General features: G+C 42.3%; 2 protein-coding genes across 4 annotated transcripts in view; one reads left to right on the forward strand and one right to left on the reverse strand.

The window, feature by feature from the left end:
- The window catches only part of mllt1a (MLLT1 super elongation complex subunit a), a 64,584-nt gene extending 50,393 nt beyond the window's left edge, over positions 1-14,191 (forward strand). Inside the window, exons 8-12 of the mRNA XM_067968227.1 lie at positions 465-573; positions 4,089-4,191; positions 5,959-6,030; positions 8,549-8,620; positions 13,409-14,191. Coding sequence (XP_067824328.1) covers positions 465-573; positions 4,089-4,191; positions 5,959-6,030; positions 8,549-8,620; positions 13,409-13,537 — 485 coding nt within the window. The 3' untranslated portion in view covers positions 13,538-14,191. The remainder of the gene's footprint in view (positions 1-464; positions 574-4,088; positions 4,192-5,958; positions 6,031-8,548; positions 8,621-13,408) is intronic.
- A 5,559-nt stretch (positions 14,192-19,750) lies between these two features.
- The window catches only part of acsbg2 (acyl-CoA synthetase bubblegum family member 2), a 51,526-nt gene continuing 46,249 nt past the window's right edge, over positions 19,751-25,027 (reverse strand). For all 3 annotated transcript variants that reach the window (XM_067968229.1, XM_067968231.1, XM_067968230.1), the window contains exon 15: positions 19,751-24,723. In XM_067968229.1, coding sequence (XP_067824330.1) covers positions 24,605-24,723 — 119 coding nt within the window. In that variant the 3' untranslated portion in view covers positions 19,751-24,604. The remainder of the gene's footprint in view (positions 24,724-25,027) is intronic.

Here is a 25,027-nt window from a genome sequence, read left to right on the forward strand (position 1 = left end):
ATGCGTGTATGCGTGTGTCTGACAGGGAGAGAGAGAGTTTGACAGTGGGTTTCTTGTGACTGACACTTCAAAAGGTAAAAGTACGTATCCAGAGGACACTGACCCTATAAATGATTTAATTTGTGTTACCATTCCACACTGAAAAACTTAACTCAACTGCTCTTCTTGCCTTTTAAGACAAAAAAGCACCATTGAGAAGATTACTGGGCAAACACTAAAGCAATGGTCTGAATTGTCTCCTGTACTGTAAATGTCTATGGTTCTAAATCTTAAAAATCATAAGAAATATGTATAAAACAAGAATCATTGCAACAGCACACGACCATTAAAATCCAGTAGACTGATTTGCCCATTACAACATAATGATGGTCGTCACTGTAATATTGGGAGGTTCTTTACAGGTGGCAAGTGGCCATTGACATGTTAGCTGATCACTGTTCAACTTCCCTCGTCGTTTTCTCTAGGGCCCCTACGGTCCATGGTGGAGGAAATCCAGTCCGAAGGCTCCGATGACGACAGCAGCTCCGAGGAGGAAAGGCCTGTAAAAAACAGCACAGTTAGCAGAGATCACAGGTCGGTGAGCTTAACAGATGGGAATGTGACAAAGAAAGTTCAGTTGTGTTTCAACCATTGTTTGGAAGCTGTGCACTCTGGACCAAAGGTAGAAATTTTGATCACCTTTGTACACCTAGACCAAGTCTAAGCACCAATAACCCTTTTAAATCAGGCTTCCCTAGCTGTTTACTGAGTAATTTACAGGCCCCCGAATTAAATTTAATGCTGCACTAGTCACAGCCAAATAGCAGTATGTATTTACTACAGGAAAATGGTAGTGTACTTTAAGGCTTGCCATATTTGTTGCACAGTGTTCTTGTTAAGCCTGCATCACTATCTTTTTCTTTATCGTTAATCTTTTAAAAAAATTTTTCGCAATATTTGCTCCCTCTCCTGAAGCTAACTTGTCCACAAATATGAAACAACAAGGTATTCTACCGTGGGAGGGGGCATCAAAGCCAAGCCCAATCCTGTCCTCACCCCACATCATTCACATGGGACGGATAATGTGGTCCCAGTGTGGCAGCTACACAGGTAGTGTTTCCTGCTGACTGCAATATAATCTCCAAACTGACGACCCCTTTGGTGGGTGCACAGGTTAATGCACTTGTCTACTGGAAATGGACTTTAAAATCTTGGCTTGGTGGTATGTGTTCTACCATTCCAAAATAAGATTACTGTTTCATTAAAAGAAGGGACTAATGGTCAGTCTTTTAGCTGGTCCTCCAGTCTGACATTGTAATGTACTGCAGTACAAACACACACTTACCATTTCTAATTAATTTTATTTTTGCTTAAATAGGTAGGAAAATCTACAAAATAAAATGCACTTCCTTCCCCCTACTATTTTTAGTGGTATTTTAGAAAAAGATATATAGGCATAGATATAACTACTATCCAATATTATTCATTTTATGGCTATGCAAGGACTCATCTCTCCTTTCTTTCTCAGCCACTCAGGACTGTTATTTTAGGAATATAGGAACAGGAGTAGGCCATTCAGACCCTCTGCAATTCAGTTGGATCATGGCTGATCTCTATCTTAACTCCATTTACTCGCCTTTGCTCCATGTCCCTTGACACCCTTACCTAACAAAAATCTATCGATCTCAGTCTTGAGAGCTCCAATTGTCCCACCATCCACAGCCTTTTGGGGGAGAGGATTCTAGATTTCTACCACCCTTTGTGTGAAAAAGTGCTTTCTGATTTCCCTCCTGAATGGCCTAGCTCTAATTTTAAGATTATGCCCCGTTATTCTTGATTTCCCCACTAGAGGAAATAGTTTCTCTGTATCTACCCTATTGAATCCTTTTAACATTTCATGGTTTACAAACTTCACAGAACTCGGCAAGAATGTGTTGGTCATTTTTACACACCGCCTTGTTTCAGTATCTGTCTGCTTCACTGCAGGGCCGCTCTGTCCAGTGAGAAATCGGCTTATACTGGTTACTTGCTTAACCAAATAGATGATGGGTCCTTTTAAATTCCAGCATCAATAATGAATATCCTTCCATCTCCGATTCAAAATTAAATACCGATACTGACACTAAAGTCTGGAAATTGCTCTTCACAATATTAGCAGATAAACACTAAAGCTCTATTTAGTAACCCTGGCAAAATTAGTTGGTGCAAGCCCATGGAGCATTTATTCATGCACCTGCAGCATGGGGGTGAGCCACACTGAATTTTGTGATATAAACCCTACCCACTATTTTGAATAAGCTACGAGCACCGGACAAGGTTTGCCCAGAGAGCTTGGCCTGTGGCACAACTGGGGCTGTGGAGCACACAGTCCAGTGGGGGTGCAGCTCTTAAAAGGGGCCGCAACTCACCGTATGATGGTGGCAGAAAAATGGAATAATTGTTCACAAGGGCACTGTGGTGCTATATGAGAAGTGCTGCTTCTTACAATGCTGAAGGTCCAACTGGGGGAGGGGCAGCCCTATTTGGGATTGAAGACCCTCTCCAGTAAAAGCAAACAGCCTTGAATTAACACCTGATTATTAGGCGCCCATGCTGAAATATACTTCCCACCATGCCACTTGTGAGGAACTCCTAGTACCTGCTGTCCGCCTAGTGAGGGGTTCAGACCTGCATTTGACAGTTATCTAATAACCATCTGGTAGCTGTCCTCCTCGGAAGGGGGGATATCTTTGGGGTTAAAGTGACATGCCTGGTGATAGAAGTTCAGAATCAAGTCAACCCTCTGTGGTCGACTGTGTGTAGTACACCAGGGCATTATTAATGGTTGAAAAGCCAGCCTGGCTTACCGATTGACCCTGGATGGGTAGACCCATCACTGGGGGCTGTGATTCTTCCGCTCTGTTCTAGATAACTACTAAAGCCAATGTGCTAACAGGTACAGCGATCCTGGCTGGAACGGCAGCGTGAAGCTTGCCAGAGCAATGTTGTGGTATGCTGTGTGGCTTGGGCTGGTTAAACTTCAGCAGTACTACTTCATATACTTGGGGGAGGGGGGGTCCATTAAGCCTGCGTCTAAGCTCTCTGAATTTAGGTAAGTATAGTATGGCCTTGTGAGGAGAGAGTCCCTTATCAGACAGGCTCTACCTTCTCAGTAGTTTGGTTTGGAGACTCTTAAACATGGTGGTAGGTTTTTGTGGGTAAGGTGCCCTGCCGACCAAAAGAAAATGGTGAAGATGATGAGTAGATGGCTGGAGAAGCAATGAGAATGAAAAGTGTCAGCAGTTTCAAAAGGGAGGTGGAGATTATTTTTGGCAAAAGGAACAATTGGGGAGTATAACATATAGTATGGTACATTTTGAACCTTGAAGATGTCTGCAGTGGTGTTTTTTAGTTTTGTGCGATCCTACATAACATCTCATCCGAACGACTCTGCCTCTGCCAGTGGAACAGTCCTTCAGTCCTGCGTTGGGAGTGTCAGCCTAGATTATGAGCTCAAATTCTGATCTGGTGCTTGAACCCACAATATTCTGACCCAGAGATGAAAGTGCTGTTTACTGAGCCAAACTGACACATAAGAATGGATAGGGTTCTGTAATGAACAGAAAAGGTCATTGGTGTGAAGAAAGGTAGAGTAAGAAATCTCTGAGTTAATAGAAAGAGATGTAGAGGATGAGCATCATCTACAGCAGAAGGAACATCTTAAGGGAAAATTAGATATTCATGAGCATAGCTTTGGTCATATGACAGTAGCTTGTTTATAAGTGCACAGACAGGTGATTTGCCAAAGTATTCAAGAGCAAAGTTTCAGAAGTGCATAATAAAAGCAACAAGATCACCCCTGTGCCAATGTTGCCCCCTCTGGTGGCTTAATTCTTCTGCCGTAGAATAGGATATTTTGTGTCTTTTCTCTCCTCTGATCTTAAGAACTGCTGACGGCATTTCTTCCTTCCAGGGCATAAATGAACTAATCTGGGGAGCAGGGCAGCCTGGACAATGTTCTAGGATGTCAGGGCCTTGTCTCCACACTGCACAGAAACCTGCTCTACAATATATCTGGGTTCTTTTGCTCAAGGCTGATCAATGTGTACTGTGTTTCTTTTTGTTCTCAGGTTGAGTTTAAGTGATGACAGTGGAAGTGAAAGCAGCGAGAACTCCAATGTCAACACTCAGGACCAGCCTCAAATTCAAAAACACATAGCCGCCAGCAACAAGGTACTTCTCAAGATGTCCAATATCTGTGCTGCAATATATATATATTTTTAAAGTAATAATCCATTCCATGGCCAAAAATGATAATTTTGAATCAATGTGCTCCAACCTTATTAATATAAACTGATACTGTGTGTGCCGGGGTGCTCTTGCAAAGACTGGCAGGTCGTGAGTTTAAATGTGGTGTTTCAGACTGTTTGCCATGCTTAGCGGGGACCAGCCACTTTACTACTGGGAGAGAGAGTGGCAAGCTTTCCTGAATGACTCACTCACACCACCAAGCAGTCAGATGGCAGCTCTGACTGAGCAGGTCATGTGTCAGACTGGAAATGTGTAAGCTGAATTTTTTCTAAATGTGGAATGAATATCTATGTAATATATTAAATTTGCTATATAGATATATATATATATAGGCATTCTATGACGCACAGTCACAACTGCAGATTCACACTTCTTCCACTAGATGGAGCTTCAGAAGCTGCAGATTCCCATCCCCTTCCCTTATAGTATCATGACTGCGCTTGTCCAGACTTACCGTGAGCAAAGCCACAGGAGCTCTGCTGGTAATTATTAAGTATCATAGTCTTGAAAGCTTTCCATGTAGTCATGGAATCTGTGGCATGATAGCAGTGGGTGGAGATGGAAATTGAGCTGGGACTCTTATCTTGGCTCTCCAGTGGTGCTGCTCACAGTGAGCAGGAGGATCTGCTGTTTTATAACAATAAGGGTGTGACAAAAAAATAAGAGGTTATTACTCAGCCTGTGCTGCAGAGAAACCTGTAGGTTTTGCTATTTATAAATAATAATATCTAAAAATCAAGGTCAATTAATTATGCGGGACAGACTTCTGACTATCTCTGCTCTTCAGTAAGAGTCTGCCACTGCAGGGGAGGGAAATTACATTGTGGGGCACTCATTGCAGCACCTGAAATAGGCAGGGCAAATGTTGAAAGGGGCAGAAGCCCCCTAAATTGCCAGAACAGCATTTTGATGTGGCTCTCAATGAGCCCAGCAACCATGGAACAGGCAGTTTCAGGGGTGTGGAGAGGGAGAATTGGTCAGATCTCCTACATTTAAGCCAACTTCCTGCCGAACCCTACCATCTCCTTCCTTCTGGTCTTCCCTTCCATTAGCAGTGCAGAGGTGAGAATAGAGGGAAATTGGCCTGAATCCTAAGCCCTGCTGCTTCACCATCATTTACATGAGGTTAGGGCAGGCAATGGGCAAGCAGTCAACAATCAATATCAGCAGGGGTGGGGGGACAATCTTGATGGCCAATGCTAGAGGAATGGATTTGGCGGGAGAACTTCCTGCCCCGTCTTTCTCGATTCTCCGCCCCGGGACTGTCTGCTTTCGGGCAGCAATTTGGTGGAAAATCCTCCTCTTTCTGTCCATGATTCCTTGCACTGTGAGTTCCTTATCGGAGTGGAGCCATCAGGTAGGGACCAATTGGAGATGAGGTACTTCTATCCAAACGAGGAAGAATCAACACAGGGCAGTCGCGTACACCTCCGAGCAGGCTGTCCAAGAGTAGTAGAGCTTGAGAACCAGTTGTCCTCTCTGCTCTAAAATGCTGGATGGCATGGTGGTCCAAAGGAAAACAGGAAATATTTTTAAAGCCTTGAGGAAGCGAGAAGACAAACTATATGTTTTTAAAAAATGGTGTCTGAAATAAACAAGAGAATGTTGTACCTTTAAACGGACACTGTAGGAAGGGAGTTCCTTTAAATTAACTGAATGTCTGAATATTTGTGTTCATCTCTGTTACAGACATCTGGCAGAAAAAGTCCCGAAAACTGTGAGAAACCAGAAAAACTATTTAAAAAAGGATTGCAAGACAAGGTGAACAACCCCCAATTATCAAAGAACTACATCGGTGCACAAATAGTTAGAGCCATAAACTTGGTTACGACTTTGTGTAAAATATATCAATGTTTTGCCGTACTTTATACCACTGCCCTCCAATTCATTTCTCAAGTGCAGTTGAATAGTACTACATCTCTGATTTTTAATTACATTTTATTTACTGATGAATGACCACACCAACATCTTATGTCTGTGGAAGAAAACTAACAGTCTTTTGTGGTGATTTATAAGAATGAACTCTGCATCTAATTAACTAGGAAGGAAATTCATGGCTATCCCAGTGCTAGCCATGTTGCTGTAGCTGGAGACAGTATTCTCCTCTGTCCCACTCGTACTTAATGAATTCTAGTCATAAAACTGGATGCCTACTCTGGCCAAAGTTAATGGGAGCGCACTCAGGCTACAAAAATGGCCTGGAGCAGGAAAATCATGGGCTGCTGCTTCCTTGTTAGTGCAGCACGCCTCAATTGTTAGGTGCCCACAACACACATCATCCATATAAAATGGGCAAATCAGGAGTCCTGGGACCTGGAATGCTCGAGTAGGCTTCTTCAGGGGAGATTGTTCTTTGAAATGCAAATGTTTGCAAATACATTTTGCTCCGGGCATTAATTGGATTGGTATTTTTTGTTTCTTTTTCCAATAATTTTCTTCCTTATTTTTGGTTGCTGCTGCCATATAAATAGCATCATACAAAATGGTGAAGATACAAATTCCTTTGAGGGTTTCAATAGCCCTAAATAATATAAATGAGGAAGATGATTTAATGAAGGGACAACAAATACAGGTGCAATGGCATCTGAGGCATTTTGCTCACACTTATCACTACCCCAGGATTATCATTTATATACCCACCTTACACAAAACTGGACATATCTGCTTCACAAGGTAGGCTGTCGTAGAGTTGTATCATTTGCCGCACAGTGACAAGCTAACAACATCTGGTACAGGGACAGCTCTTTCCACGGCTCTCATAACACAGCTTGCATTTATATACCATCTTTAACACAGAAAAACATCCCAAGGTGCTTTACAGAGGCGGAAGTTAAAAATTGGCAGCTGGCCAAAGAAGGAGGGCTGACCAAAAGCTTGGTTAAAGAGATGGGTTTTAAGGGGGGTCTGATGGAGGAGAGGGAAATGGGTTTACTGTACCATGAAGTTTTGATCCTACCATATCCTTCCAAGCTACTGCAGGAGAGAATTGCCATATCAAGCAGTCTGCCATGGGCACATATATCAAGCCAGTGACCATCACTATGTTGGCAAGGGGCAACACTTTTGCTGTAGAAAGATGTCATCGGTTTGACTGGACGTAGAATTTTCCAGATTGTTGTTGGTGGCAGAGTTCCATTGAATGCAAAGCAGCGATGATGATACCAATGTGGGCTTCTGGTGTCCTGATTAAAATTCCCACGGCCAACAAGAACAGAAAGAGTTTGCATTCCAGTAATGTTCAGGTGACCACAGAAATATTATTATGTAACTATGACCATTATACAGGAAGCAACCATGATGCCTTCATTATGCAGCAGTTCATGGTGCCTGCATCATTTAAAGAAAAATAAATCCTGGACAGATGTCCCTTAGAAGGTCAGGGCTAACCTCTGCATTCCTGGCTACTGACCCCAATGAGAACCCCTCCTCCACCAACCGAGGAGGTCCTTGGCCATGAAATCTAGCATCTGCTTTTCCTTGACCGCTACCTCCACCTGCAGGAAGTGCCAACCAGCATTGCACAATGAAAGAATATATGCAAAATGCAAATAGTTAGGTACAATACTTGAAACTGTCCATCCCAAAGGGTGCAAGGAGTTCTCAAATTAGGTTTCTGCCATGCTAGCTAGGCCCCACGAGAAATTTGTGCCAAAGTTTACTTCCTTTTGTCTTCCTCCTGATGTTGGCAAGCATCTTCTTCATTTGCAGCCAGGCACAAGGGAGTGGGGTGACTGCATTGACTTGGTGAGTGACCTCCCATCATGAAGTTTACACCTGCAGTTTACACTGGAGGCCTTCAGCCCATGTAAGTCCCCTTTCCTTTGGTGTATCTCCTGCAGCAGGACCTCCAACGCCTTAGCATCAAAAGGACCACTAATGCCCACGTGCTTCCACTGTGCCATTGTGAACAGTTAGTGCACTTTTCTGCCAGCACCACAGCTTCCCCTCTAAAGTGAGCTGCAGCCCTTTGAGAGGTACGGTCTTGCCAGATTTTACACTGCCCAGCAAAGTGTAACTCAGACCAAACTAGGCAAATTTTTTATATGCCAGTATCTTATTCAGGGACAGGACTGCTGTTGAAGAATTTGGTGCAGCCCATTCTCTGAGCTTGCAGCGCAAATGAGCCTATGTTGACTTGAGCCAGGCGAGCCCTATTTATGCCACCGTTGAAAAATCAGGGCTCAAGTGTAAACCTAACTTTCAAAACAAAAAGGGAAAAGTTGGTTCCTGCAGTTTGGTGCAAAGGTAAAGACTCTAATATCCATTTTCCTTTCTGCAGTCATATACAGAGGAATTGGTGGATCTTCACCGCAGGTTGATGGCATTACGAGAACGCAATGTGTTGCAACAGGTAAATTGTAAATGCACCCATGGAGACTGCACATAGACATTTTGTTTTATTGATAGTTTTGCTCCTTTGAATGTTTGGATAGCTTTTTAAAAAAAAATCACAACATAAATCGTAATCTTTTAATGTCTGGTTGCCTGTTGTTTGGGTAAAATGTCCATTTCTCACCCTTATTCGCGTTTGCTACTTGGGCTATCTAAATTTCAGATCTGGCTGCCCACGCAGCATTTTACAACCTCTGTTTGCTTTAAACACCTTTTTCCAGAGCTTAATTCCTATCTTTTGGAATTGCTTTGATTTGATTTTCACCAGGACCATTAGAGCTGATATTCATTCCACATGGGGGGTAAAAGCAGACAATTGTACCTTGTGACTTAGAAATGTAACCATTGCCTGTCTGCTTAATGTAATTAAAGGTCCAGCAGCATGCCTTTAAAGGTGTCACATCTGAAATTGTCACTAATAAAATATCCAATTGACTAAATGTAAAAGAATCCAAAGCAGATTGGTTATGTAGGTAAGTACCAAAGAAGAATGAGTAAACAGTGGAAAATTAAGCAATTAATTTGGTCAATTTGTTTTTTTTTGGTGAATGTCGCCAAACCAGCGCTGGCAAGTAGGAGGAATCAATCAATCCATTGCTGCAACAATTTTGTGAAGTTAGTTTGATTCGCCATCATGAATTTTTCACTCAGCTGAAAATTTACAGTGAAAATAACATTTACAACATAAGAAACACATTAAAAAAAAATGTTTTGAATAAAATGCTTTTAACTCCTAGATTTGCCTGTAGGGGGGTTGCACATTCACAGAAAATGTTTCATCAGAGAGGCCTACTCCTGTGTAGGTAGCCTGCAGCCTGCAGCACTTTTCAATTCAATTATTCAGTGAAGTTTTGTTGACCGTTCTCTTGGTCTCTCTGAAATGGATGCAGTCAACCTGACCTTCCCCAAATCCCGCTTGCCTGTCTCCTCAGCAGAGCAGTTCCCTGCCCTGATCACGGCAAGATACTCCTCTTCATTCTGGCTCCTCCCAGCACCTCTTCCTGAATTCCGATGACCTGGCCCACTTTATCAGTTGTAAACAATTTTACAACACCAAGTTATAGTCCAACAATTTTTATTTGAAATCTACAAGCTTTCGGAGGCTTCCTCCTTCCTCAGGTAAATGTTCAGGAGCTCCTCGAAGCCTACGCATTTATACATATAGAACAATACATGGTGTTTACAGACTGCCCCTGCAACTGCCCGTTGCCAAGGCAATCACCGTGTTCAGACAGCGAGGTGTCACCTACAGAACCCCCGAATACACATTCAACAAAAAAACAAACAGGAAAAAAAACAGAGAGAGGCAGAAACATCCAGAAGGCAGAGAAAGCCAGCAAATGACCCATTATATTAAAAACAGATAGCTTTTGTTCGCTGGTGGGGTAACGTGTAGTGTGACATGAACCCAAGATCCCGGTTGAGGCCGTCCTCATGGGTGCGGAACTTGGCTATCAATTTCTGCTTGACGATTTTGCGTTGTCGTGTGTCTCGAAGGCCGCCTTGGAGAATGCTTACCCGAAGATCGGTGGCTGAATGTCCCTGACTGCTGAAGTGTTCCCCGACTGGGAGGGAACCCTCCTGTCTGGCGATTGTTGCGCGGTGTCCGTTCATCCGTTGTCGCAGTGTCTGCATGGTCTCGCCAATGTACCATGCAGACACTGCGACAACGGTCGCATCCTTTCCTGCAACGTATGAGGTAGACAACGTTGGCCGAGTCACAGGAGTATGAACCATGCACCTGGTGGGTGGTGTCCCCTCGTGTGATGGTGGTATCTGTGTCGATGCTCTGGCATGTCTTGCAGCGGTTACCGTGGCAGGGTTGTGTGGTGTCGTGGACGCTGTTCTCCTGAAAGCTGGGTAATTTGCTGCGAACGATGGTCTGTTTGAGGTTGGGTGGCTGTTTAAAGGCGAGTAGTGGAGGCGTGGGAAGGCCATAGCGAGGTGTTCGTCGTCATTGATGACATGTTGAAGGCTGCGGAGAACATGGTGTAGTTTCTCCGCTTCGGGGAAGTACTGGACGACGAAGGGTACTCTGTTGGTTGCGTCCCGTGTATGTCTTCTGAGGAGGTCTATGCGATTTTTCGTTGTGGCCCGTCGGAACTGTCAATCGATGAGTCGAGCATCATATCCCGTTCTTACGAGGGTGTCTTTCAGAGTCTGTAGGTGTCCATCCCGTTCCTCCTCGTCTGAGCAGACCCTGTGTATTCGCAGGGCCTGTCCATAGGGGATGGCCTCTTTGACGTGGTTCGGGTGGAAGCTGGAAAAGTGGAGCATCGTGAGGTTGTCCGTGGGCTTGCGGTAGAGTGAGGTGCTGAGGTGCCCGTCTTTGATGGAGATTCGTGTGTCCAAGAAAGAAACTGATTCTGAGGAGTAGTCCATAGTGAGCTTGATGGTGGGATGGAACTTGTTGATGTTATCGTGTAGTCTCTTTAGTGATTCTTCGCCGTGGGTGTATAGCGTTGGTTGGAGGTCCTGTGCAGTGAAGAAGTCCTGCTCGAACTTGTGCATGAAAATGTTGGCGTATTGGGGTGCAGATTTGGTCCCCATGGCTGTTCCGTGTGTTTGGGTAAAGAACTGGTTATCGAAGGTGAAGACATTGTGATCCAGGATGAAGCGGATGAGTTGTAGGATGGCGTCTGTGGTTGACACCTCAGAATGAGCCTGAGGGTGTGGAATCTTGGCTTACTGCTTGATCCAGAGCTGCATTCCTTCTCCCACATTCATTGTTACCACTTTCACAATATCACCTGTTTCTGTTTCTGCCTCTACCTCTACTGCCAAAACCCTAATTTACACTTCACTCACCTTGAGACGCGGTTTCTCAACTGCATTCCTAGCTGGCCTCGACCCTCCAGAAATTACAACTTATCCAAACTGCTGCAGCTTGTGTTCTCACCTGTGTCCCACAAGTTCTACTTGCTTCCTATGCCTCAGTGAATTGATTTGAAGATCCCCGTCCTCACTTTCAAATCCCTGAATGGCCTTGTGCTTCCCGCCTCAACCTTGTTTAGCAATACGTTCTCATGCATATCCACTGCTCCTCGGACACTGGTTTATTCCTCATCCCTTCACTCCGCCATTGGCCGCTGCTCTTTCAGTCATTGTGCCCCTGGCCTCTGGAACTGCCTTGTCACATTCCTGTACCTTGCTATGCTCCCCTCTGCCTTCAACAATCTTCTAAAAACTATCTTCTTTGATCATACTTGAGGCTGCACCCCCAATTCCTTTATTTATCCATGCTGCAGACCCCAGATTACCTATGAGCAACACCATGAGAGATTAGTAAGTATCAGTTTACAAATGAAATGGCCATACTATCTAATTTGAGTGATGTATTAATCTGTGAATACATGTCCCCTAAATCTGAGCTCTGATTGCTCACAACTATCATCCTCTAATTGAATGCTGCTAAGCAAATACTTATCAGGGATCAATCCAGTGTGAGGTTCAGTATCTGTTGGCTGCAGCCTGGCACTCTCATTGCTCCCAATGTCCTCCTCTTGCTCTCCTGACCGTTTCCAATCCTCTGCCCACCAGCTCCCACTGACTTTTCACACCCCTTTCTGACTCGTGCCTGGAATCCTGCACAAAGTCTTATTTTAATTTTGCTCCTTTTTTGTTTGAAAGACGTAATACAACAGTGGCTAGATCATAGTTAAAGCAACACCAGGTTCATAGATCATGTGAAGGGAGCAACATGGGAAAGAGGTGAGAATAGAAGGAAGTTATAGCAGTTAGGAAAGCTTGGTGTGCCTGGTGTTCCATTCTGTCAAACAGCTATCCTTGAGAAGCAAGAATTGATCCTTTAGATAATTGAGTCAAGTTGAAATCATAATGTCAAGGTGTCAGCCTTGGCTCTGAGGTATCACTCTCATCTCTGAGCCAAGTGGTTGTGCTTTTAAGCCTCACTCCGTATAGTGTATATGAGTATATAATCAAGGCTGACACTTCATTGAGGGAGTACTATCTTTTGGATGTTGAAATTAAACTGAAGTTCGACTGCTCAAGGTGGACGCAAAAGATCCCATGACACTATTTGAAGACCAGGAGAGTACCCTGGCCAGCATTTATCCCTCAACTAACATTACTAAACAGATTATCTGGGCATTCATCTTTTTGCTGATTGTGAGACTTTGATGTTTGCAAATTGGCTACGATGTTTCCCTACATTACAATAGTTGTCATATTTCAGAAGTACTTTATTACGTGTGAAGCGCTTTGGGAGCCCCACATACGTGAAAGGCGCTATACAAATGCAAGTTCTTTCTAATAGTGAACTGACCCTTGATGAAGTTCAGCTTTTACATGGAACTGTAACGTAATTCAATTCTCATCAATCCCATTTGACTGTTCAGCTTATTACATGGTAGATATAAAATATTTTTTTAAAATATTAACTTTTGTGAATGGATGGGGGAATTTGGTAGCTATTCTGGGGAATAAATTATGGAAATAAAGAATACAAAGCTCCGTACAATGTATGGTACAGAAGCGTTTATCTCACTGAAATTTACATTCATTTGTTCTGTAATCAACCAACTTTACTCTTCTTTCCAGAGAATACAGCAACCTCTGTGTATTCAGTCATTATTAATGGCACCAAATACTCTGCAGTGTTTTTGCAGTATTATCCATTGTTTGTCTTCTCCTATGTTATTTTCATCAGTTTATTCAGGCAACGATCTGAAGATCTGACCTCAATTTCTGTCCCTGGTTTTAAGCCACCTTTATCTTCCTTCTACAGATTGTTAACCTTATTGAAGAAACAGGACATTTCAATGTTACAAACACAACTTTTGACTTTGACCTTTTCTCATTGGATGAAACCACCGTCCGTAAGCTACAGAGTTACTTAGAGGCCACAGCAACATGACAAGACTTGGGCCTTCAATGCAGGCTGTAGTATGTTGAAATAAGAACTAAGACATTGGACTTCAATCCCTGTATGATGGAAAGCACAGCCTATGAGATGAGGAACTGCAATATTACTGGATATTGAATACTTTCTGTCTCAAACCTGTGAGGATCAAGTTAAAACCATCACTGCATGGGATTAAGAAAGTCATTGTCAAAGCGTAAATTTTATCACCATTTATCAGTTCCCGAAAGCATAGCTATTCTACTAGGTCAGGGGCAGAGAGAAAGGAAGAATAGTGAGTGACTTTCTCCTCCAAGAGATGTTCACCTTTTTCATGCTACAAGAAGAACACAGAAAAGAAATGTCTTTAAGAAGCATTTGATGGGACTCTTGTTTTAGTTTAGTGAACTTGTGTGAAATTTTACCTGAAGACTATAGAAGTAATGTATATATTCTGAAAAGAACAAATGAGCTACATCCCTGATGTGAACCGAAGAATTCTGTGGTTTCTAATAAAACGCCAAACAATACAATTTTACTGTGGAAATAAAATTCCATAAAATGCCAGGCAGATTACTGAACTTAGTGTCACTAATGTGGTCTCAGAATCCCGTACAGATCTACTGCATTGTATATTATCTAAAGAATATATATTTTTGAACCCTTTGAGTACTGACTATCCTTTCCCACTTCCAAAATGTGCACATTTTTAAAAATCTGCAATCATTTTGCATAATGATATCTAATGATACTTTACAGGGCTATGGGGAAAGAGCAGGGGAGTGGGACTACTGGGATAGCTCTTTCAAAGAGCTGGCAGAGGCACGGTGGGCCGAATGGCCTCCTTCTGTTCTGTACCATACTATGATACAATGATAATCATGCATTTTATAACTTGTCACTTAAGAGGGCACCTAAAATCATAGAATTTTACAACACAGGAGGCCACTTGTCCTATCACGCCTGGACCTGCTTTCCGAAAAAGCTATCTACTTAGCTTCATTCCCCTGCCCTTTCTTCAGACCATTTTAATTTTTTCTTTTAAGTTACAGATTCATTTCCCTCACACTCCCTTAAATAATGTTTGCCTTAATTTTGTCAACAAGCCTCCTACATGACACCTTATCAACTGCCTTTTGCAAATCCATATACACATCATCTGCATTTTCCTATCAATACTGTCTAATTTTTCCTCAAATAACAAATCTATCAGATATGACTTATTGTTCAAATCTGTGCTAGCTACCATTAATTAATCCAAATATTTCTAGGTATTAATTTTATCATATTATGGCATCTAGAAGCTTAGCAACGTTAGGCTGGATGGTCTATAGTCATCTAGTTTATTCCATTCTTAAACAAAAGTGTTACATTGGCAACCCTCTAATCCTCTGGCACAACGTCCATGTGCAAGGATGTTTGAATAAATGTGGTCAGAGTCTCTGCTGGGCTAGAAAATTATTCTCTTGTGCTAGAATGTGTGATGGTATATCGAGCAGAAGTCACCTCTTGTTTCTGATGCTAACTTGTCCTCCATTTATTTTCTGAATCCAAGACAAGGAGGTAGATTCTAACCCCCACCCGCCTCCCCTCCACCCTGCCTGACGCATTCCTGACCCCTAACAGAAGTTACTGGAATCTGTTATTAGGGACAGAATAAATGAGGATTTGGACAAATATAAGCTGATCAGAGAGAGCCAGCATGGATTTGTAAAGGGTAAGTCATGTCTAACGAACCTCGTTGAAATTTTTGAGGAGGTTACAAATATGGTCAATAAGGGAGTGTCTGTGGATGTTATTTATATGGACTTCCTGAAGGCATTTGACAAGGTTCTACATAAGAGACTGATAACATAAATGAGAGCACATGGAATTGGAGGCAACCTATTGACTTGGATAGGGAATTGGTTAGGAGGTAAGAGATGGAGAGTAGGGATAATGGTTACGTACTCAATTTGTCAGGATATGACTAGTGGCGTCCCCCAGGGATCTGCACTGGGGCTTCAGCTATTCACTATATTTATAAATGACTTGGATGAAGGAATAGAGAACTGTATATCTCAGTTTGCTGATGACACTAGGTTAGGTGGCACGGACCACTGGAGGACCACTCGGCTCCAGACCTCATTACAGCCTTGGTCCAAACATGGACAAAAGAGCTGAATTCCAGAGGTGAGGTGAGAGTGACTGCCCTTGACATCAAGGCAGCATTTGACCGAGTGTGGCACCAAGGAGCCCTGGTAAAATTGAAGTCAATGGGAATCAGGGGGAAAACTCTCCAGTGGCTGGAGTCATACCTAGCACAAAGGAAGATGGTAGTGGTTGTTGGAGGCCAAGCATCTCAGCCCCAGGGCATTGCTGCAGGAGTTCCTCAGGGCAGTGTCCTAGGCCCAACCATCTTCAGCTGCTTCATCAATGACCTTCCCTCCATCATAAGGTCAGAAATGGGGATGTTCGCTGATGACTGCACAGTGTTCAGTTCCATTCGCAACCCCTCAGATAATGAAGCAGTCCGAGCCCGCATGCAGCAAGACCTGGACAACATCCAGGCTTGGGCTGATAAGTGGCAAGTAACATTCGCGCCAGATAAGTGCCAGGCAATGACCATCTCCAACAAGAGAGAGTCTAACCACCTCCCCTTGACATTCAACGGCATTACCATCGCCGAATCCCCCACCATCAACATCCTGGGGGTCACCATTGACCAGAAACTTAACTGGACCAGCCATATAAATACTGTGGCTACGAGAGCAGGTCAGAGGCTGGGTATTCTGCGGCGAGTGACTCAACTCCTGACTCCCCAAAGCCTTTCCACCATCTACAAGGCACAAGTCAGGAGTGTGATGGAATACTCTCCACTTGCCTGGATGAGTGCAGCTCCAACAACACTCAAGAAGCTCGACACCATCCAAGATAAAGCAGCCCGCTTGATTAGCACCCCATCCACCACCCTAAACATTCACTCCCTTCACCACCGGCGCACTGTGGCTGCAGTGTGCACCATCCACAGGATGCACTGCAGCAACTCGCCAAGGCTTCTTCGACAGCACCTCCCAAACCCGCGACCTCTACCACCTAGAAGGACAAGGGCAGCAGGCGCATGGGAACACCACCACCTGCACGTTCCCCTCCAAGTCACACACCATCCCGACTTGGAAATATATAGCCGTTCCTTCATTGTCGCTGGGTCAAAATCCTGGAACTCCCTTCCTAACAGCACTGTGGGAGAACCGTCACCACACGGACTGCAGCGGTTCAAGAAGGCGGCTCACCACCACCTTCTCAAGGGCAATTAGGGATGGGCAATAAATGCCGGCCTTGCCAGCGACGCCCACATCCCGTGAACGAATAAAAAAAAATAGTGTAGATGGGAGCAGAAAACTAAAAAAGAGACATTGATAGATTAAGTGAGTGGGCAAAATTGTGGCAGATGGAGTTCAATGTACGAAAGTGTGAGGTAATTCACTTTGGACCTAAGAAAGATAGATCAGAGTATTGTCTAAATGGCGAGAAGCTTGGAACTGGATGAGCAGAGAGGTTTAGGGGTCCAAGTACAGAAATCACTAAAAGCTAGGGGACAGGTACAAAAAATAATTTAAAAGGCTAATGGAATGTTGGTCTTTATCTCAAGAAGGCTGGAATACAAAGGGGTGGGAAGCTATGTTACAACTGTACAGAGCTCTGGTTAGACCCCGTCTGGAGTACTACATTCAGTTTTGGGCACTGCACCTCAGGAAGGATATATTGGCCTTAGAGGGGGGTGCAGCACAGATTCACCAGAATGATACTGGGGCTAAAAGGGTTAAATTACGATAAAAGGGTTAAATTATGAGGACAGGCTTGTATTCCCTTGAATATAAAAGATTAAGAGGAGATCTAATTGAGGTGTTTAAGATGATCAAAGGAGTTGATTGGGTAGATATATAGAGAAGCCATTTCCTCTGGTGGGGGAGTCCAGAACAAGAGGGCATAACTTTAAAATTAGAGTAGGCTGTTCAGAGGTGATGTCAGAAAGCACTTCTTCACACAAAGGGGAGTGGAAATCTGGTACACTCTCCTCCAAAAAAGCTGTTGAGGCTGGGGGTCAGTTAAAAATTTTAAAACTGAGATTGATAGATTTTCGTTAGGCAAGGGTATTAAGGGTTACAGAACCAAGGCAGGTAGATGCCATGATCTAATTGAATGGCGGAACAGGCTCGAGGGGCTGAATTGAACACTCCTGTTCCTACGTTCCCTACCATCTTAACTTACCCGAAAACAGGCATGGGAGGGGCGCCTGGCCTACTTTGGAAAGTTGTGGCCCGAATAACGCCATCAATGGCATTTTAACTTCTGCATTCGTGAGGCCCACACGGGGCTTACCCTGAAAGCCGAGCCATGGAGGGAGTCGCGGAGTAGCCAGAAGAGACCAGGGTAAGTTTAAAAATTTTACTTTTCTATGGAATCTTGTGGGCCAGGAGGAGCACCTGCACTTTTACTGCATGGTATCTATCAGCTCCAAGCAGGATCACCCTCCTTTGATGCACCTGTTGCAGCAAGATCTCTTGACTCTTCAGCATCACAAGTAGTGGCAATGTGAACCATTCATTTGCTTTTCTATCAACACACCTTCCCCTTTAATGGCAAGCAACAGCCCTTCAAGAGCTGCTGCCTCACCATATTTAACTCCCTGTGTGTGTGTGTAAAAACAAAACGGTTTTGTTCACCTGCTGAACTGCCAAAGTAGGTGGCATTTTTGGAAAATTGGGGCAAGGATGCTAACTTGGACTAATCACTATTGAATAGATGTTGGTGGTGTGACTCAGAAGAGGACTATCTTTCACATACTGTAACATTGTTCTAAAAATTCTAGTAGGTACTCTATCCAAGGTGGGTGGAATAGCCATTGGCAATGGGTTTGCACTGTTGGAAGTTAAAGTTCCATGGTGCTCATGCAAAATGATTCTGTTGACAAATGTTATTGGTGAGGAGACTCGCTCCAAAATTCCTGGGGCTGCAGAGCGTAAGTCACATTTACACCTGGGGAAAGGCCTGGAATATGGGCCAAATCCTGGTTCTGATGAGATTCCGCCCCTTTGGTCCATACCTTTACATTCAGGTCAGGTCAGAGGGAGAATCTTCTCCCTGCACCTCCTCGTCATGGGAGCGGCAGGGCGAATTCCTGGACTTTGGGAAATTCCTCCCTTTTATGCTCCTGAAAGGCTTCAGTGCATCTCCTGCTAGTTGATACCTGGTGTTAGCCCCTTTTGAGGCATTATAGAGATCCCATACCTTCTCGAGAGTAAGGTACTTAATTACCCTCTCTAGTCGGAGTGGCTTCAGTGGGAACCGAAGAATCATTTGAGTCTCCAGATGACTCTGCCTTACAAGGGTGGATCGGCTAAAGTCAGGGTGGGTCACCGCAGATATGTCGCACTTAGGCTGACATAACAGGAACCCAGAATTTCCAGGCCATTATCCCGGTGTACTGGGTGAATCTGGTTTGGGTCTGTAGAGGTTATCAATGAAGGTGGGACTTTACCATCAAATTTAGCATAAAACTAAGAAGACCTTTAGAGCACTGGGCTGAAGGTTCAGCATCCTCTGCTGAGATGATCAGATTTCCTTCTGCATATTATTAGTTGAAGGCCTAATCCTCCTTCTGGGGTCGAGTATGATAGTGGAGTTGTGATCACTGGGCCCATTCAGAGGTGGATCAAAGCACTACTTTTTTCATTTTTCTGGAACATTTGTTATGCCTTGTTATATGTGCTGAGCTGGCTAGCAGCCTGTTTATACTGTGTTTCCTTGTAGTTCATGATTCAGTCAATTTAAAAAAATATTTTATAATAGAAGAAAAAGCTTGTCAACTGATATTACTATTAAACAGGGCAGCTGTACCGAAATATGGGGAGGTAATTTCGATCGCGAAGTCATAAACACAACCATGTTTTCAGTGAAGAGGAGTTTGAAGGGCTTTCTTCCCCATCATTGCTATTACTTTTTGTATCTGTAGTCCTCCCTTTCTGCTTTGAATTTAGTTGGTCAGCCTTTAAATGTGATAATTTAGTTGGTCAGCCTTTAAATGTGATAATTTATGCTACTGTATGAATGGGTGTTTTATTTTTCCCATTGGCAAAAGACATCCTGTCATGAAATCACTTAACACAGGCACACAAAAATGAAGGGGGGAGGGGAGGGGAATCCACTAGAAGGGCCCTTCCATCAACGACCAACATCATCCTCCTGGAAGGTCACTGATTTCATAACTTTATTTGCAACACATTCCATCATGATGTCACAGAGTACACGAATGTTCAACGTTGTATAGTGCATGTTCATGCAAAATTTAGACTACTGCAACAGAATCTGATAATTTACCAAATACAATACCCATATTTACACTGAATACAGACTGGGTGCAGTTAGCACTCATGGAAAGTAGCAATAATTATACTTCTGTTCATTTAATAAGGATCCTTCACATTAAGTGACTTGTTGCAAAAATATTAACATGATAGCCAAAATATTGCTAATGCAGAAAACTGAAATTATCCTTCAAATGATAATGTAATGTAAGTGCTATATAGGCAAAGTTTTCAAACTTCAGCTTGTATGGTGCCATTTCCAATACCTCCAGGGGGGTTGTGCTCAGTTTAAAAACTGGCAGCGTGCATACATTAGATGCAGTATATTAATAATGGGTAAATACAAATAATGCAAATGAATGACCTTTCTATTGCTTTCCCACCATTAGGGGAAATAAAATAAGATGCAAATTGTGCATTGCAAAACTTACTCAAAACAGAAAATCTTATCTAGAACAAGTGTTATCAAACCCACTGTGTAAATCATTCATAGACCTTTAAAACAAAACTGAGATCATTGGGTGCCAATTTTACAGTATGTTTTAGTGGCATAATCAAGTTACTGCCAAAACATTATTTCTAACAGCAAAAGAATTTAACAGTGGCTCAATGTGTTACTTATTCTCTGGTTAGTATTGCTCCCCTTCACCCTCAAAAATTATCAGTTCTGAAAAAATTCAAAACTGGGATATGTCATAATTTATGTGCTCATAGTGTTGCAAATAAACACCTGCAACACTAAAGGTTTTCAAAATTTGAGTCCCAGCATTAAATTTTTAGGCACTTTTCACTCATGACAGCATAATAGACATTACGGCACAGAAAGAGGCTTTGCAGTCCAGTGCACCTAAGTCAGTGTTAGCTGTTCAACTGAAGCCATCGACTGTAATTTCATTTTCCCACACTTTCCCTGCATCCTTTTAGTTTTTTTGAATACCAATTCAATTCCATTTTAAATGATTTTACAGGCATTGCCTCAATAGCCAATAGTGGTAAAGAATTCCATGTTCTAATAATGTGTTGCCAAAAATCTAATTCACAACCTAGAAACAGAGATCGATGGAGTGTGATGGGCCAGTGTGGCGTTTTGCGTCAGTGGGAGCGACTGGGGCAACTATTGAAATTTTACATGTGTATTGTATTATATTTTGACTTTAATTTATTTAATGTTAACTGTTCAAACACTAGGAAATGTTCAACTTGTACATTTGGTACCAGTGTACTGGAAGGAACCAGAAATAGATTAATTGATTAAGCAGATGGGGTGATCAGCTATTCTGATTGTTTTCTGGTGACAATTAGGCTGATGTGGAAGGTGAGAGTTTGAGTTAACTAGTGAGAATAGTCTTGTGATTTAAGTCCAATGAAGGGCCAGCAGTGTAGAGCTAGGTCTCAGAAGGGGTTCAACCTTGATATGCATTTGATCTACAGCTATATTTGATAGATTGTTACTTTTGATTTTATTAAACTTTTAAGAGAAAACACCTGAGGCCTGTGAAGTTTGGGACCTGCCTGAGGCCAAATGTCCTGGATGTGGGAGGACATGCCTACAACTGTGCTCTACATTTGAGCTTCAGCAGCAGCTGTGCTCATCCTGTCACATATGGAAGGTTGATGGTTTCCTGAAATGCATAGTCTAGGAAAGGATCACTGTGCAAACAGTATGAGTGAGGAAGGGAAGTGGGTGATCATTCATTAGGGAAAAGGAGACAGGAGGCAGTTCAGGAATGCCCTGAAGTTGTTGAATTGACAGAGATATTCAGTAGGGAATATCTGACAATTCCAGAGGATGGCAACCACAAGTGATGCCACAGCACCTTGGAGGAAGTAATTGCCAGAGGGGAGTGGGGAAGAGGAGGTGTGAAGTGCAGAAGTAACAGGTGATTCCATAGTCGGGAATGGACAGGCACTTTTGCAACCCTAATCAAGAATCCTAGTATGTTGCCTTCCAGGGGCCAGGTATGGGTGCAAAAAAAGAGGGAAGGAGACCAGCTTGAAGTTATGATTCATGTTATAACCTTAGGGATAGAATTGAGGTCCTGAAAAGTGAGTTTCAAGAATTAGGAGACAGATTATAGAGCAGGACCTTAAGGATCATAATCTCACACTGATTCCTGGATGCTATGGTTATAAGGAAGGTAAAAGCAAGACTTGATATGGTGTAGGAGGGAAAGATTCAGATTCCTGGGATATTGGAACAGTCCTGGAACAGAAGCAGCCTCTGCAGAATGGGCAGGCTTCACTGAACAGGGCTGGTACCAATGTCTTCCCTTGGAGTATAACAAGTGCTATTGGGGCTGGGTTTAAAATAGGCAAGAGGGAAAAACCAAGATGAGAAAGCAGAGAGAAAACAAAAGACTGGGAAGAATTAAATAAAACAGGGAAGTTACAAACAGATTAGAAGGATTATAAAAAGCAAAATTACCCAAAAAACCAAGGCAGGTTGCAGGTATGTATATGTAAATATACAAAGAATAAAATTGGAGAGTCAGAGGCAAAATTGCTATGGGAGTATGATTAAAAAAAACATGGTTTTGGCTAGCACAGGACTAGTGCTAAACATTCCTGGAAATGCAGGACCATAATCTTTCAAACATCCTTGGATAAGGAAATTAAGCCAGAGGACTGGAGGGTTATCAGGTTATACCTCTGATCAAGGAGAAAGTGATAATCAGGTAACTATAGACTAGTTAGCCAAACATCAGTAGTGGGTAAAGCTTCCAGAGATCCAAATTTGGGATAAAGTTAATACTCACTTAAAAAGACATGGGTTAATCAAGGACAGCAAGCACTGTTTGTAAAAGGCAGGTCTATCTGAAAAATTGAATAGAGTTCTTTTAGGAAATAATGGAGTGATTATAGAGGACATACAGGACTTGCTGATAAAATTAAGGCACATGGTATGAAAGGGAATGTAACAGCATGGATAGGAACTTGACTATAGGACAAAAAAAACAGAAACTAGTGGTGATTAATAGATGTTTCCTCCTCCTCCTCCCCCCACCCCTGCAGAGTGGAGGGATTTGAGCAGTAGTGTTTCCAAGGCTCACTGATATTAATAGTCCGAACAGTGGTCTGGACTCGGGTGTGGATGGTAAAAAAAATTGCAGACAACATAAAAATAGAGAATGCGTTTAACAAAAAATGATTTTAAACAATTTCAGGAGGACATAGATAAAATACTGAATTGGGCAGATAGATGTCAGATGAAATTTAATGTGGAGAAATACGAGGTTATCCATTTTGGGAGGAAAAAATAGAGACAAGTCATAAATACTACATGGAAGAATAGAAATTCAGTTACACAAATCTTTAAAAGTAGAACAAGTTGATAAACTTATAAAACCCCAGGATCTAGGGTTTTATAAGTAGGAGCAGAGTTACAAAAGCAAAAGGTAATGCTAAAGCTATTCAAATTATTGGTTACACAACAGTTAGACATTGCGTCCAGTTCTGGGAACCCTACTTTAGCAAGGATAACCGGGCCAAGGAGTTATGAAAGACAGATCTAAAGTCCAACTCTTTCTCTCTCCACCTGACCTGCTGAGTGTTTCCAGTATTTTCTGTTTTTATTTCAGATTTCCAGCATCTGCAGTATTTTACTTCTGGAGATACTGCTGCTCCTTTACTAGATCAGAAAAGGAAATCTGATAGGCACTCAAGAATCCACAATAGCTTTTAAAAAAGGAACTGGATGAGTATTTGAAAAAGAAAAAAAAGTTATGAGGAAAGACAGGGAATGAATCTAAATAGATGGCTTTCAGAGAACTGGCATATACACGATTGGCCAAATACTCCTCTGTGCTGTAAAAGTCTATGGTTCTATGATTCTACAAATTTTAAAGCACTGCCACGTTATGGCTTTTCATGTATAAAAATGAAATAAATTTTGTTTTTCTATTTGGCTTGTCCAAATGGGGCTGTACAGCTTTTCTACAAAATTTAAAAACACAAAAATATATTTCATGACTTTTACTTTTAAGAACAATAAATAGCCACCAAAACAAAGAAAAAATAGTTTGACAAGTTTAAATAAATTTTTGGGCTGTACAAAAACTAAAAATGAATACTGGAATAATATTCTTTACAGACATGGTTGCTCAAAACATAAAATGATAAGAACATAAGGAGTAGGAGTAGGCCAATCGGCCCCTCGAGCCTGCTCCGCCATTCAATAAGATCATGGCTGATGTCACACTTCTTTGGAGACTAATCATGTATAACGATATCTGCCATTTGTCATGGATTTTGTAAACGACATTTTGCTCTGCGTCCAAGAAAACCAGAGTTCGCTATGGACAGAATGTTGGCTGCCCACCCTTCATATTTACTACAGTTTAAGAAAAAACAGTTTGACATATTCCCACAGTAAAGAAGCCATATAGCAAAAGCAAGTTTCCTCACCTGTACACATATATTTAAATATGGTAATAGAACTTTTCAAGCTAGCATGTTTGCAGTGCTGACACAATGCCTGCACCAAGCTGTCACAGGACAAAGTCCTAGTTCTCACATAATGTTTAACAACCCCAATCCCTGAAAAGTACAGATGGATTACAAGTAGTTTCTTCATTGTGGTATCAATGAAATATGAAAATGATTTTGGCATTCCCCCCACCCCCCCAAATAAATTGAACTTCACAAATAAATCTAAAACATGATTAAAATTGTAAAATTAAAAATATAAACAGTGTACAAATCCAGTGGTGTTTCACTGCTGTAGTAACTGTCGAGTCTATTTTCCTGTAAGTGGATTATCTGGAGTGGTCGGGGTTATTGCATCCTTATAGAAATCATCAATTTGGTCACTGTACATCTTCAAAACAACAGGTCGTTTCAGTTTCATTGTTGGACCTATGAGTAACAAAAAGAACAATAAATCAGAAGCAAGATTACCAAAAAGTAGCAGATACCATAAGAGTTTCTTTTAGCCTCATTTCTAAAATTGTTTTCTGCTGCCTTGTTCTTAGCAAACAATCCTCCTTTTCCCCCAACTTTCCAAAAGAGCAGCTCGGAGGGAGGAAGGGAGGGAGGGAATGAATGAATACAAGCAGGGAAAAAGAGAGCATTCTACAATTCCGTAGTAAAACACATCAACATGCTTGGCCACTGCTTCACTTTGTATGTTTTTATGTGACCAGCTTTGAGATGATAATAT

The sequence above is a fragment of the Heptranchias perlo genome, chromosome 29, assembly GCF_035084215.1.
Source record: "Heptranchias perlo isolate sHepPer1 chromosome 29, sHepPer1.hap1, whole genome shotgun sequence".
Classification (NCBI taxonomy): Eukaryota; Metazoa; Chordata; class Chondrichthyes; order Hexanchiformes; family Hexanchidae; genus Heptranchias; species Heptranchias perlo.